Source organism: Mercenaria mercenaria, chromosome 7 (assembly GCF_021730395.1).
Source record: "Mercenaria mercenaria strain notata chromosome 7, MADL_Memer_1, whole genome shotgun sequence".
Lineage (NCBI taxonomy): Eukaryota > Metazoa > Mollusca > Bivalvia > Venerida > Veneridae > Mercenaria > Mercenaria mercenaria.
This window is the reverse complement of record NC_069367.1, coordinates 46,919,354-46,935,148: the sequence shown is the minus strand read 5'-3', so window position 1 is coordinate 46,935,148 and position 15,795 is coordinate 46,919,354. Positions and strand designations below refer to the sequence as shown.

The window sequence follows — 15,795 nt, the reverse complement described above, 5'->3', positions numbered from 1 at the left end:
CATGAAGAGTAGATGACCCCTATTTATTTTGGGGTCACTCCGTCAAAGGTCAAGGTCACAGGGGCCTGAACATCGAAAACCATTTCCGAGCAATAACTAGAGAACCACTTGACCCAGAATGTTGAAACTTCATGGGATGATTGTACATGCAAAGTAGATGACCCCTATCGATTTTGAGGTCACTTGATCAAAGGTCAAGGTCACAGGAGCCTGAACAGTGACTTGAGAACCACTAGGCCAAGAGTGTTGAAATTTAGCGGGATGACTGGACATGCCAAGTAGATGATCCCTATTGCAGCCAACCACCAGTGTCTCTTTGACTTTTGCTCCTGACCCCTATTGACTTCTTGCCTATAGGACTTTGCATTGGGGGAGACATGCGCTTTTTTACAAAAGCATTTTCTAGTTTTCATGGATATTGTTGTTTAGTAAATCCATGATATTTAAGTTCAAAGAAAGATTTCAGTTCTCATGCATTTTTAGCTCGACTTTTCTAAGAAAAAGTAAAACTATTGCACCTTCGCTTTACAATAGACAGTATACTCAACACGCAATTTAATGGATTTCAAAACATCTTTCCTGGCAAGAAATAGTATTCCCAGTTTAATTTTAAGACACAGAAAATGTGTCATAAAATAGATAAGTGTCACTGATTGCTTTATATATTCAAGGCTTAAGTTACAGGGAAGGATATCCCTATAGTACTAGAAGTTCAATACTCTTGTTTCATATTTAGCTCACCTGCACTTTATTGAGGGTGAGCTATTTGTAAAAGTGGACGGTTGGTAAACTATTGCCAATTGTTGTTTGTACGACATCAACATTTTGCTTTAACAAACATCTCCTCCTGTGCAGTTATTGGTCAGAATTGCACCAAACCTAGCATGAACCTAAAAAAATCTTCTTGAAAACCACTGGGCATAATTACACCAAACTTCACAGGAATGATCCTTGGGTGGCCCACTTTCAAAATTATTCAAAGAATTGAATTCCATGCAGAACTCTGGTTGCCATGGCAACCTAAAGGAAAAACTTTAAAAATCTTCTTGTCCAAAACCACAGGGCCTAGGGCTTTGATATCTGGTGTGTAGCATTATCTAGTGACCCTCTACCAAAATTGTTCAAATTATCCCCCTAGGGTCAAATATGGCCCCGCCCCAGGGGTCAAATGGTTTATATAGACTTATTTAGGGAAAACTTTGAAAATCTTCTTGTACAAAACCACATGGCCTAGGGCTTTGATATTCGGTGTGTAGCATCATCTAGCAGTCCTCTACCAAGGTTGTTCAAATTTTCCCCCTAGGGTCAAATATGGCCCCGCCCTAGGGGTCACATGGTTTGTACAGACTTATATAGGGAAAACTTTGAAAATCTTCTTGTACAAAACCACATGGCCTAGGGCTTTGATTTTGGTATGTAGCATCATCTAGCAGTCCTCTACCAAGATTGTTCAAATTATCCCCCTAGGGTCAAATATGGCCACGCCTCGGGGTACCCAAGTTTTACACAGACTTATATAAGGAAAAAACGTTTAAAAACGTTCTTGTCTGAAACCACAACACTTAGACCTTTGATATTTTGTTTGTAGCATTGTCTTATGGTCCTCAACCAAAATTGTTCAAATTGTAACCCTTGGGTGAAAAGAGACCCTGCCCTGGCGGGTTCCAAGTTTTATATAGACTTATATAGGAAAAAGCTTTAAAAATCTTCTTGTCTGAAACCATACAACCTAGGCTTTTGATATTTGGTATGATGCATTGTCTAGTAGTCCTCTACCAAAATTGTTCAAAATATGTCCCTGGGGTTAAAAGAGGCCCTGCCCTGGGGTCACTTAGTTAATATGTGAGTTAAATATATAGGAAAAATACTTAAAAAATCATCTGATCCTATTTCCAAGACTGTTTAATTATAATTACCTGGTAATGTCACTTGACTGTGACCTTGACCTACTGACCTACTTTCTTGTTTTTTAAGATACAGCCTTGAAATTTTGCTGACATACACAGTTTTGCACACAAACCGTAAGACTGAATTTCATTGACCACTAATGTGACCTACTGACTTTCTTAATATTTTATCATCAGTTTGACATTTGAAACATGTAGCTCATATTACTCTTGTTTAGCCTGTAGCATCCTTTGCACAGACCTCTCTTAATTTGGTTTAAATTGCTTCTCTTGCCCCTTTCTAAGGGCTGCCAGAGCTAAAAATAAAAAAAAAAATACTTGAACAGCTTCTTATCATGAACCACTTTTTAAGTTCATTCTAATGGTTACTCATTATTGGGCAATCACAGCAAAAATAGAAGAAAAAACTTGAAATAGATTTTAATGAACTACCTAAAGGATGTTCACCTAATTAGTCAGAAGCAAGGTCAAATGGTCATGGTCTTCCTGAGATGGGTGACTTAGGCTGGTTTGGGCCTCTTGTTCACTGTTTTTGGCTGGAGTAATAAACGCAACCTTCCATGTTGCCGCTCTTGTTTTATATATATTATATTTTGATTGCTGAAAACCCTAAAAACACAGAAATGGAAATTAAACACATGTGGAATCTTCAGCTTTTAATGCACCCCCTGAGTGCATCTATAGAGGAAAATTTGATTGATATCTGTTGATTCACAAGATGGTTTCTCAAATTGATCTCTCTGTCTGACCTGTGTGTTTGTGTGGTGTCTTTCACATTTATTTTAATTTGCTTCAGCTTGACAGGGAAAATAAAGTACAAACAAGAGAAGAGTTCCTTCATGTTGACAATGACAGATATCCAGAATTACTTACGAAGATCGCAAACAAAAAGCTAAAAGACCTTTTCATTTGAAAGATTCCGCCTCCGCTTTTGTTTGTCCTTTCAGAATTCTAGACTAGGAGTGATTCATTTAGTTTCTCAAATCTTCCTATAAATGTGACAATTTTGTCCAGAATTAGGATTTTATTATGCATACGTTACATACTTGTCAGGAAATTCCTAAGTTGATTTGAAGTATTCATATTGAAAAGAGGTGGGGGCTTTTCATTTGTAAATACATTATTTGTTTTGAAATAAAACATGCTATTGTAACTTTGGGAAGTAATGGTTGAAATCAAGGTTCTATAGTTGAAGTTAATTTTTCATTTGGTCTACATTAAGATTACAATGTTTGAATGGTTTTAAACTTTACAACTAGCCTTAAGATTGAGCAGTTTTTAGCCCACCATCATCAGATGGTGGGCTATTCAAATCACTCTGCGTCCGTGGTCCGACGTCCGTCCTTCCGTCCTTCCGTTAACAATTTCTCGTTATCACATCTCCTCAGAAACTACCAGGGGGATTTTGACCAAACTTTGTCAGAATGATGTATTGGTATCCTAGTTGTGTCCCTCTGAAAATCAGACTGGTTCAACAATTCTTTAGTGAGTTATGGCCCTTTGTTTATTTCTATAATTTACATAGATTTATATAGGGAAAAACTTGAAAATCTTCTTGTCCAAAACCACAGAGCCTAGAGCTTTGATATTTGGTATGAAGCATCATCTAGTGGTCCTCTACCAAAATGATTCAAATTATTTCCCTGGGGTCTAATATAGCCCCGCCCCGGGGGTCACATGGTTTATATAGACTTATATAGGGAAAAACTTTGAAAAACCTCTTATTCAAAAACACAGGGCCTAGGGCTTTGATATTTTGTATGCGACATTATCTAGTGGTCTTCTACTAAGATTGTTCAAATTATTCCCCTAGGGTCAAATATGGCCCCGCCCCGGGGGTCACATGGTTTACACAGACTTATATAGGGAAAAACTTTGAAAATCTTCCTGTCCAAACCACAAAGCCTAGGGCTTTGGCATTTGTAATGTAGTATAATCTAGTGGTTCTCTACCAAGTTTGTTCAAATCATCCCCTAGGGTCAATCATGGCCCCGCCCTGGGGGTCACATGGTTCATATAGACTTATATAGGGAAAAGCTTTTAAAACCTTCTTGTCAATAACCTACAACATTCAAGTTTGGACCACCTGTATGGTTTTGAGTGGCAAGATGAACCTTGACATGAGTTGACCTTGATTTTGACCTAGTGACCTACTTTCACATTTCTGTAGCTACAGCCTTCAAATTTGGACCACATGCATAGTTTTGTGCACTGAAAAAAACTTTGACCTTGATATTGACCTAGTGACCTACTTTCACATTTTTGAAGATACAAGCTTCAAATTTGGACCACATGCATAGTTCTGTGTTCCGAAATAAAATTTGACCTTGATTTTGACCTAGTGACCTACTTTTACATTTCTCGAGTTACAGCCTTCAAATTTGGACCACATGCATAATTTTGTTTTCCGAAATGAAATTTGACCTTCATTTTGACCTAGTGACCTACTTTCACATTATTGAAGGTACAGGCCTTAAATTTGGACCACATGCATAGTTCTGTGTTCCAAACTAAAATTTGACCTTGATTTTGACCTAGTTACCTACTTTCACATTTCTCGAGCTACAGCCATCAAATTTGGACCTCTTGCATAGTTTTGTGTACCGAAATGAACTTTGACCTTAAGATTGACCTAGTGACCTACTTTCACATTTCTGTAGGTACAGGCTTCAAATTTAGATGTACATGCATAGGATTGTGTACCAGAGCAAACTTTGACCTTGACATTGACCTAGTGACCTGCTTTCACATTTTTGAATATACAGGCTTTAAATTTGGACCACATGTATAGATTTGTATTCTGAAGTGTAATTTGACCTTGATTTTGACCTAGTGACCTACTTTCACATTTCTAAAGCTACAGCCTTCATATTTGGACCACTTGCATAGTTTTATGTACCAAAATAAACTTTGACCTTAAGATTGACCTAGTGACCTACTTTCAAATTTTTCAAATTACAGCCTTTAAACTTGATGCACATGCATAGTTTTGTGTACAAAGAACTTTATCCTTGAAATTGATATAGTCACCTACTTTCACATTTCTCAAGCTACAGGTTTCGAATTTTGACCACATGCACAGTGTTTTGTAGGGAAATGAAATTTGACCTTGAGCTAGTCAACAAGTCTTAAAATTTTGGAATTCTCAAAAATGGCACATTGGTGGGTGCCAAGATCACTCTGTGATCTCTTGTTTATTTAAAAGTAAGTTTGAGATTAAACAATACTTAGGGAGTAGTACATGACCTTGATCTTTTTGTTTAATGATTTAATGTAGTTACATGGTCTTGCTACAAACTAGATATCAATCCTTTTTATTCTTTTAAAAATATTTTTTCCGAAATTTTACTTTTTGGCTTTAATTATCTCAGCAAAGACCAAGGATGGAGGAAGATGCTTTTCATCTCCTTGATCGGTCTGAACAAGTGATGATGGTCAGGCACCGCTCAGGGCACAACAAGCTTAATGCTCACATGTACAAGAAATACAGACTGGCATCATCGCCAACTTGTCCATGTGGTGAAGAAGATCAGACTGTGGAGCATATACTTCAGAGATGTAAAAGGCATGACCAGGAGCGAGCTGCGACTTGGCCGATAGATACCTCAATCCATCAGAAACTGTATGGAGGCATTGAGGATCTTCGGCTAACCGCAAGTTTCATCGAGGCTACTGGTCTGACAGTGTAGACGCGAACGACGAGAGAGAGAGAGAGAGATCTCAGCAAATTCCCTCTTAGCTCTATTTATCTGGAAGAAAAGGGGCTTAATTCTACAAACTTTAAATAGCATCAGGAGTTACCTTCCATGAACAAAACATAAGATCTTAATACAGACTGAGTTACATGGTGCTTATTAGTTTCATGTCGTTATAATTGTATTTTGTTAATTTTCGCATATGCCCAATGTTGTTCTGGGACGATCTGTGTATGAAAAGAATTGGAACCACTGCCTTACTCTTGCATGATCGTAAGAGGTGACTAATAGGTTCTTAACACTTGGTTTTGCAGTAACTCTGTGATTCCAGCAGGTATGCAAATTTTGATTCCATACCTCATGTTTTTATTTCGATGTAAATGAGATGTGGAACCAAAATTTGTAGTCCTGTTTGGCGCTATATAACCTATACTGTGATGGCGCGCCCTACAACCCAAATAGATAAAATAATATTCGCATATTGAATAACCATTATTAATCCAAAGTATGTCATAATTATGAGTCCCAAGTAATTCAAGAGATCATTTATTTTGCAAATTAATTGTGAAATTCCTTAAGACCTCTATTTATTTCAAGGTTGATGGCATAGAGTTTGTTCGTAGGTGTCTGTGCATACATTTTCAGTTGAAGGATATCAAAGTTATATTGTATTAAATTTGCGACAGAAATCTACCGTAGATACCCATGTATAATGTGCACCCGTGTATAATGCGCACCCCCGATTTTGGCCCAAAATCCTGGGAAGAAAACATTTTTGGTCAATTTTGAGGTGAATGGAAAACGAAAGTACTAAGAGTTTACATCGATACCGGTAATAAATTTTATCTCCGCGGAAGAGAGCAGCATCGGTCTCGCGGTACTATCGATTTTTGTTTTCTCGAAAATAAAACCAGTAAAATATTGTTATATTTGTTGTTTTACCTTTTTAATTAACTATTTTGAATAAATAAACAGCAGCTGATTCAATATTTCGGAATGGTATCTTTCAAAATGACGTGAGCTTCTCAATTCAAACCGATAACAAAAGGTGTGATAGTCTTTTTGTCACGATCAAGTAGCCAGTAATTACCGGTAAGTAACGTGTCACCTCGTGTCAATTATGTTGTTCACAGTTTGATCTCGGTTAAAGATAATTCTCGATCTTTAATTAGTATCATAATTTTTGTGATTTATTAACATTTCTTTCATCAAAATACTTTTAAATTTGTAGTCCTGTTTGGCGCCATATGAAATTAATTTTGTTTGAAAGAAAAATAAACCATTCGATCTTTTACGGAACGTAACGGAATCTTAGATTTTAGCAGTGACAGTAAGCGGGGGGAGTAGTTTCCCTTTACCAAAATGGCGAACATCGGTAACAAACTTGTTTTGAAGTTGGAAAATTGTCTATACCTGTGTATTATGCACACCCACGATTCGGGGGTGGTCCCGGGGGTCAAAAAACTGTGCATTATACATGGGTATCTACGGTATATTTAATGAAAGATTTTGTGTACAGTGACCTAGACCTATATTTTCAAGGGTGCCAAAAATGACCTTGATTTGTATTAATGTCAATGGTAGAAATTTATTTTTATGGCAAAGGTTTTTGTGCATAATGACCTTGACCTATAATTTCAGGTGAGTGATGTCAATGATGATGTAAGAAGAGTTGCAGTGACATCTCTAGGATTCCTTCTGTTCAGGTATGTCTGTAGTATAGAACCTGCTTAACAACGCCTCATTAGCAGTAGTTAATTAGGTAGGATCCTCCTGTTATATCACTTCTTTTTTCCTGATCTCAATCAATGACAGTGGCAGAGGCCCTGTAAGTAATGTTCATTTTCTATCGCAAATTATTGCAAATTATTGCGTATGGATTTTAGAGAAGAAAAATGTATTCATAGTTGAAATTAGAAGTTCTCAGAGTAAGAAATTTTAACTGTATCACCAAACCCTAGTAAGAAATTTTGCTACTTTGTTTTCATCCAATCTGATTTCACTAAACTAAATACTTATGAGATATTGTGACCCATACCATATCAGTTTATCCTGTCTTACTTGAAATACTATTTCAAGACACCCATTTCAGAGAGAGAGAGAGTGTAACTTCTCTTCTTGAGATTTCGTCTGTCTGCCACAAGACCAAATTACTTCTTTTGTTTATTTAGAAATTTAGTTTACACTAAAATTAATGTACTCACTATGAGAATTGTTGCACTTCTCGAAGATCAGATTTACTGAATCATATTTTATTTCTCAGTAATAAATATTTGCCAAATATATTCAATCAAGGACTCCGACTTGAGAAGAAATGTATCTTTCCGTATTTAGAAACTTGTAACTGAGAACTTGGGAACTTTATTACATGTGGGGGTTGCTTTTTGCTCATTATACAGAATTTGTTTACAACAATGCTATTTTCAAACATGATATATCTCTTGTCATTACATGGTTTGTGTGCATTTAAAGATTTCACACATATTGATCATAAAATCCACTTAAGGAATTTAAAGCAACCACAGCAGAATATAGAATATACGTCATTAGAATTGCATCATGACAATTTCTTATAGTTGTTTGTGAGTATTTGTCTGGTTTCTCTATATTTTTCTGTTCATGTCTGCAATATGAATTACCAACTTCCCACATGCTCATTTTCTGTTTTTGCCAATATTGATGACATGAAGTTTTTCAAACCTGCAAAGTCTCATATGAAATTTGAAAATCCACGCCTGTTTTGAGTTGTTTACTTTCAAGTGCACTGTTTAAATAATGATGTTTAATGCAACACTGTCATAATTGCGATGTACAAACAGTAAGTTTGTTATAACATCACACCTTCTGTCTTCTTTGTTGAATAGGACAACAAATGGAGTCATATTAAAAATTCTCAGTCTCATATACATGGTTTATAAGTTAAATATCAGATTACCTAAATTTATTCAAATTGGTTGCAAGTGCGACATGGCTGATGAGAAAACTGCCTCTATCTTTCCTTATCAACTGCAAAACTTTTGCAATTATTTCAAAGTTTCTTATTTTCTGCAAAACACATTCCGTGACTGACATTATGCTGTCTTGGCCTGCAGTTAACATACAGTGTGCTAAAAATGGAAAAATTAGATCTATTTATTAGGGACTTCTTTTCAAGCACACTGACCAATCAATTCTATGACCGAATTACGGCAATATCTTCAAAATGTCAAAGATAGTTATAGCTTCCTTGTAGAAATAATGTGACCTAGGAGACTTGTTAGTATGGGGTTGACTTGATTGAAAAACTGAAGTATAATTGTAAAACAAATTTATCATCTCAGACAGAAGCTCAGTTTCATTTTTAGAGTTATGAAGTATTATTTGAAATATTTTGAATTTATTTATTGAGGTTAATTGTCACAAAGAAATAATGTGAATGTTACATTTTTCTGTCAATAACGGGAGAACACTCGTAGGTTTTAACAGAATATTTTAAAGATTTCACAGGTATTGTATTTGTTAATGTGGTCCCATACATGTGATTTTCTGGGCGAAAAATACTGAATTTCACAGGTCTCTCTAGTATCCCAACTGGAAGTAAATCTTCCAAACCTACCTAAATTTGGAAAAATATCAGTACTTTGCTACAATGTATAGACTTATGAGTCAACAAACATGCTGAATAGACTGCTCATTATTATAAGTTGATCATGAAGAAGGTTATATAATAAAGGGAGATAATTCATTGAAATATATGTTATAAAAAGTTATTTCTTCCAAACATTTAATTTTGAATATATTGATGATTAAATATCATCATTTGTACCAAAATGTGTAAGCTTGTGTGAATAATGTTTTACATATGAGCCGCGCCATGAGAAAACTAACATAGTGGCTTTGCGACAATGGTGCCCCTAGATCTGCAGATAGCGGGAACATATTGGATAAGCGAACAGCATGGATCCTGACCATTGCGGTGTCGCACAGCGGTGCAACTATGTTGGTTTTCTCATGGCACAGCTCATATTGTGTGTTTTCAGTGTTTTATATTTACATATGTAAACTTAAATAAGCTTAAAATGTTGGATTACGTTTCTAAACTTGCATTTTCATGTGCTTAAATTTTATGGAAGGAATACCTTCAGTTTTGTCTGAAAATTGCAAACCTTCAATTTGGGGATTCTGAAATTACCATATGTATTATGATAACATAATGACAGAATTGTTAAAAAGTTGATTTTAAATTATTTAAACTGAATCTGTTTAGCTCCAATGTATTAGAGTTTTTTATTTAGCTAGACTCTTAATATTTCAAAAGAGTAAGTTTATAGAAATTGATACATATTGCTTACATTTGTTGCTCTTTCCTCTGTCTTTTGGGAATATTTTACATTGGCCTTGAGCTCAAATATTTGCCTATATAATTTAATGACACATAGATGTGGAAAATAATGAGTTTTTAGAGATTCAGTATTGAGAACTGTAGGCATGAATGGATTTTATAGGAGACCATTGCATTTATCCTATACTTTATCTTGAATGATTGCTGGTTTATTTCTCCATACAGGGCTATAATATTTACCATGAAGCACATGATTTGAAGGCTAGTCTGTTTTATGTGCCTCATGGTAGACTTTTATTAAAATGTTAAACAGGAAAATGTCTCCAGCAATTTCATATACTGCACAGTTTGAAAGTTTTAGTGTCCTTAGCTCCTAATAGACAAATGCTTCTGTCTGAGCATGAAATGAGTTTTATATACATGTAATATGAAATTGTCTTCAGTCTCCTACATAACCTTACCAATCCCTTATTAAGTATACTGGATGGAGGATTATGTCTCCTGTCTATGGTGTGATAATCCATTGAGGCACCACTATAAAGTTGGGCATTGTGCTCATTGTTACAAGTGGACACCCTTGTTTCTATGACTGAAAAATGCACTCACACTCTTGTGAAGAAGTGGTAAAGCTTGTAGAAGTGGGAATGCTTGTCAGGAAGTTTAACTTTCTTTTAGTTTGACAGCTAACGTGTGCTTCAGAAGGTAGGTTTTAAAGAGTAGAGTAGTAAGGTGTTTTATTGAAAGATGTGGATTCAACATTTTGTTTGATAAACAAAAATTTACCAGTTTAGATCAAATTTTTTTTTAAGTTATGTAAAATACATATAAAATAATTATTTTTCAAAGGTCTGCAACAGGTTCAGCTGTAAAATGAATGAAAAAGATCAGAAACAAGAAATATCTTTAAAAATGATGGTCGGCGAATTGTAATAAGGAAAGAAGTTTATGAATTTTTCATTTAACATTCATGTTTCATCTAACATTTTTCAAATTGCAAAACTAAACACCGCACTTTAACAATTTAAATGGTTCTCTTTTAATTTTTCGCAAAGGTTTTGTAGGGTTGCAGTTTTGTTTCGTTTATCCTTAGACGAATAATTACAGCAGTAGTTTGATGAAGATTCATGAAGCGGTTCATGAGAAGAGGTCATTAAACGTGTTTATATTTTTAGCTAAATTGATACCTATCCCCATTTGTAACAAAATAGCAAGAGATCTTACGATATTGTTACACATCAAGTTTGATAAAAATCCATTACATTTTAGTGGTTAATGCGAAGAAAGGCATATCTACTTTTAGCTATAGTGGTCCCTAATAGGGCCCAAGTTCCTATATAAATAAATTTGGAAGAGGACCTTATAATGATGCTCCAGACCAAGTATGACAAAGATCCATCAAGTTGTTCATGAGACGCTGGATAAAGGCATTTCTAGTTTTAGCTCTAGCAGCCCCTAAAAGGGGTCAAATGTCCCAGCTGCGAGCCTAATATAGATGCTACAAATCAAGTTTGATTAGAATACATGAGAAAAAATCAATTAAAGGATTTTTTTATTTATTATTTTTATTTATTTCTAAAATAGGCCAACTGATCCCGCTTTAACAAATAGCACATTCGCCATTCATGAATCTTTGGACAATGACGTCACACCTATAAAAAAGTGAAGGTCAAGCAAAACATACAGTTGTAATTATTTCAATATTTCTGTTTCATAAGCAAAGTTTGACCGTAGTCATATCACATAGATAATCTGTATGCAGCGTACCTTCACTTCAGTGTAATGAGATTCAGTCATTATATAGCATAATTATATAATAATTAAACAGATTTCAATTGAGTTCAATATTTGCATACCATACTAAAGAAAAATATTCATATATAATAAATCAGTTAAATAATTTATAACAAATATATCAAAGCAAACAAGTACTCATTTTAATATGCAATCTGAATAAGTCACAAAAGCAAGAAACCTTTTCATATACAGACGACAATTGTAACAAGGAAAATCTTTTAAAAAGCACTTCTCTACATAAAAGACTCTTATCACACCCTTATTCATGTGATACGCAGACCGTATTCAGCTCTTTCTTTAATTTGATATATGGTGGTATTTGAACAGGTTTTTATCATATTTATTAAACTTACTTATCATTTTTTGATATATCAATATTCTTGCTAAATATACTGAGCCAAAGTTAGCTTTAAAACTGTGAACAGCGTCGTTTAGGATAAATGCTTTGTCTACATTTCACTCAGCGTAGCACAATCAACAGAGTGAAAGAAATTGACACTCGTCCGATCAGGCAGAGTGTTGCATAAATCTTCCATTTTGATAAATTATCTATAATACGTTATCAAGTAGTTTGATTTGCAAACTGAAGTCACGTGGCATAGGTAACGAAAACGAATTTAGAGGGCGTCGCCGAAAAATGGGGACAGACATTCACATTTAATGGTCTGTAGCGAATAATTATTAACAGGCAGTATGTTTATGTCACTAATAAAGTCTTTATGGCATATTATTAAGTGGCATCATTCTGTCCAAAAAGTCTTATCATTAATATCAAGTAAAGTTCACATTTTCTGTGCTTTTCGAAAATGAACTAATTCAAGACATATATTGCCCCCACCCAATCCCCATCAAAATGAAATCAATGAATCACTCACTATAGTCCTGCAACAACAAAAAAATACCTTTAGTATAAACTAGACTGAAAGTTTGAACAATAGCACCACTTTGTGGGTGCAGACGTTCATCTGATTTTTTTTGTCTCTGTTTAATAGAAATATTGACTTACCCATGATTTTCATAGTCCAAAAGGGGCCATAATTTTTGCAAAAAGCAATGCAGAGTTATGGTGCTTGCTGTGCAGTGTCAAATTTTAATGGTGAATAACTGCTCCAAGTTTTAAAGCAACAGCATTGACCTTAAACGAGAAAAGCTGACCTAAAGGCATTACTTAACTTGAAGAAATCTGATATTTTCTATGTCCAAAAGGGGCCATAATTCTTGCAAAAAGCAGGATGGAGATATGTTTCTTGCTGTGCAATGTTAGCTTTCGATGGTGAACAAGTGTTGCAAGTTTTAAAGCAATGGCTTTGATAGTTTAGGAGAAAAGTTGACCTAAACATAAAACGTAACCAAGAAATCTGATATTTTCTAAGTTCAAAAGGGGCCATAATTCTTGCAAAAAGCAGGACGGACTTATGTTTCTTGCTGTAGAGAGTCAGCTAATGATGGTGAACAAGTGTTGCAAGTTTTAAAGCAATAGCTTTGAAGGAGAAAAGCTGACCTAAACATAAAACTTAACCAGGCAGCGCCAACACCGATCAAGTGATGACAATAACTCATCATTTTTTTAAAAAAAAAAATCAGATCAGCTAAAAAGGGCTTTTGATTAACCCATCAATTTTTCCAAGCAGATTTTAACTGTAAAATTGTGTTGTTACATAAATATTTGTACTTATAAAAAAAAAATTATGTGCTTATCTATAGTTTCTTCCATTTGTATATTTTGTATGTTTTGAGTGGCAGCCTTTAATGCAGGTTACTACTATATACCTGTATATATAATTAATTTCTTCAATTAAAAGAAAATTTGTTGTTTCAGTATATTTCACATATATCCACACAACATTTTAAGGGGGGGGGGGGGGTTGTCTGCCTCGAAATTTAGATGGGAGGGGTATTGTCTGCTTTGATATTTTAACGTGAGAGGTTTTGATTATGGAAGGGGTTTGTGCTACCTAAATCAAAAATCAGTGTAGTGGTTGTGTTGTACTCTCATGCATGGCCTATAAGCAAGGTTATATAAGTTAGTTAGCGCATTCATTAAAAGTCCTGAGAAATTAAAAATTGTCCATTTATTACTGACTCATAAAAGTGTTTCAGAAGTCCTAAAAGGGCAAGAAATGCCTTACAATAAATTAATTTTGAATGAAAGCCATCAACAAGCCTTTCATAATGCTGAAAAAAAAATTAAAATCGGACCACTACTAATAGATATGGCAGTTTTAAATTGGGAGGCAGCCATTTTAGTGTGTTTATGATGTCATTTACACACTGTTACACACTGCTGAATTAATAGCCTTTTGAATAGATTAATTTCATTATGTTTCTTGAGTGTTAGATGTATAACATGGTTATAGTTTCTTTCATTATAATATAGCTGGAAAAAGTAGAGAAATAAGTAAATACAGCTCAAATCATATTATTTACCTAGAAATTAAATAAATCCGTCATTTTGTTTTTTGTTTCCATGGGAACAAAATGATATTTTGACAGAATTGACATAAGAGCAACATTTCCTTTCCCATTAAAGTGTCTTAAAAATGCTAAAAAGTCATTATTAAAATCATGGAAAAGCGTTGAATCTGTTGACCTGAATGCATAAGTGGCAAAATACATTATTTGTACAGGGGTTGAACCAAAATAGAATGGTGGTGTGGGGAGTGTGAATGCATTGGTACTGGTTCCTAGCTTGTGTGTTGTTAGATGTTTCTGGTGGTCAATCCCCTGCCGTGGTGGAGGGATTATAGGAATGGTCTGCGTCCGTCCGTCCTTCCCTCTTTCCGTCCGTCCGTCCTTCCATCCGTAACAAAATTGTGTCCGGTCCATATCTCCTAAATCCCTTGAAGGATTTTCATGAAACTTGGGTCAAATGATCACCTCATCAAGACGATGTGCAGAACCCATGAGTCGGCCTTGTTGGTTCAAGGTCAAGGTCACAACTCAAGGTCAAAGGTTTGAGCCTGCCATTTTGTGTCCGCTCTATATCTCATAAACCCCTTGAAGGAATTTTATAAAACTTGGGTCAAATGATCACCTCATCAAGACGATGTGCAGAACCCATGAGTCAGCCATGCCGGCTCAAGGTCAAGGTCACAACTTAGGGTCAAAGGTTTTGAGCCTTCCATTTTGTGTCCGCTCTATATCTTCTAAACTCCTTGAAGGATTTTCATGAAACTTGGGTCAAATGATCACCTCATCAAGACGATGTGCAGAACCCATGAGTCAGTCATGCCGGCTCAAGGTCAAGGTCACAACTTAGGGTCAAAGGTTTGAGCCTTCCATTTTGTGTCCGCTCTATATATCCTAAACTCCTTGAAGGATTTTCATGAAACTTGGGTCAAACGATCACCTCATCAAGGCGATTTGCAGAACTTATGAGTCAGCCATGTCGGCTGAAGGTCAAGGTCACAACTGAAGGTCAAAGGTTTGAGCCTTCCATTTCGTGTCCGCTCTATATCTCCTCAACCCCTTGAAGGAATTTTATAAAACTTGGGTAAAATGATTATCTCATCAAAACGATGTGCAGAAATTATGAGTCAACCATGCCAGCTCAAGGTCAAGGTCACAACTAAGGGTCGAAGGTTTGAGCCTTCCATTTTGTGTCCACTCTGTATCTCCTAAACCCCTTGAAGGATTTTCATCAAACTTGGGTCAAATGATCACCTCATCAAGAACTCATGAGTCAGCCATGTCAACTCAAGGTCAAGGTCACAACTGAAGGTCAAAGGTTTCAGCTCTGTATCTCCTAAACCCCTTGAAGGATTTTCATGAAACTTGGGTCAAATAATCACCTCATCAAGACGTTGTGCAGAATTCATGAGTCAGCCATGTCAGTTCAAGGTCAAGGTCACAGCTAAAATCAAAGGTTTACCCTTTCACTATCCATAGCAGTGGCGGGGGATTTAGCTGTCTTTCAGACTGCCTTGTTTGTTGGGTGTTGAAAATGTATGCAAAAAGTGTGGGTTTTTTTTTTCAATATAAAAGATATTAAGTAAGTACCAGTGGTTTAGCAAATGGAATGATAAAGCAGAAAGCAAATTAAAACTGTTCATTGTCTGAAACTGGGGTTAAATAACAT

The 15,795-nt window shown here is 35.5% G+C and overlaps 1 protein-coding gene across 1 annotated transcript in view; it reads left to right on the top strand.

The window, feature by feature from the left end:
- LOC123554233 (26S proteasome non-ATPase regulatory subunit 1-like) overlaps positions 1–15,795 on the top strand; it is a 319,840-nt gene that overhangs the window by 70,210 nt on the left and 233,835 nt on the right. The window contains exon 21 of the mRNA XM_045344228.2: positions 7,244–7,308. Within this exon, the coding sequence (XP_045200163.1) occupies positions 7,244–7,308 (65 nt within the window). The remainder of the gene's footprint in view (positions 1–7,243; positions 7,309–15,795) is intronic.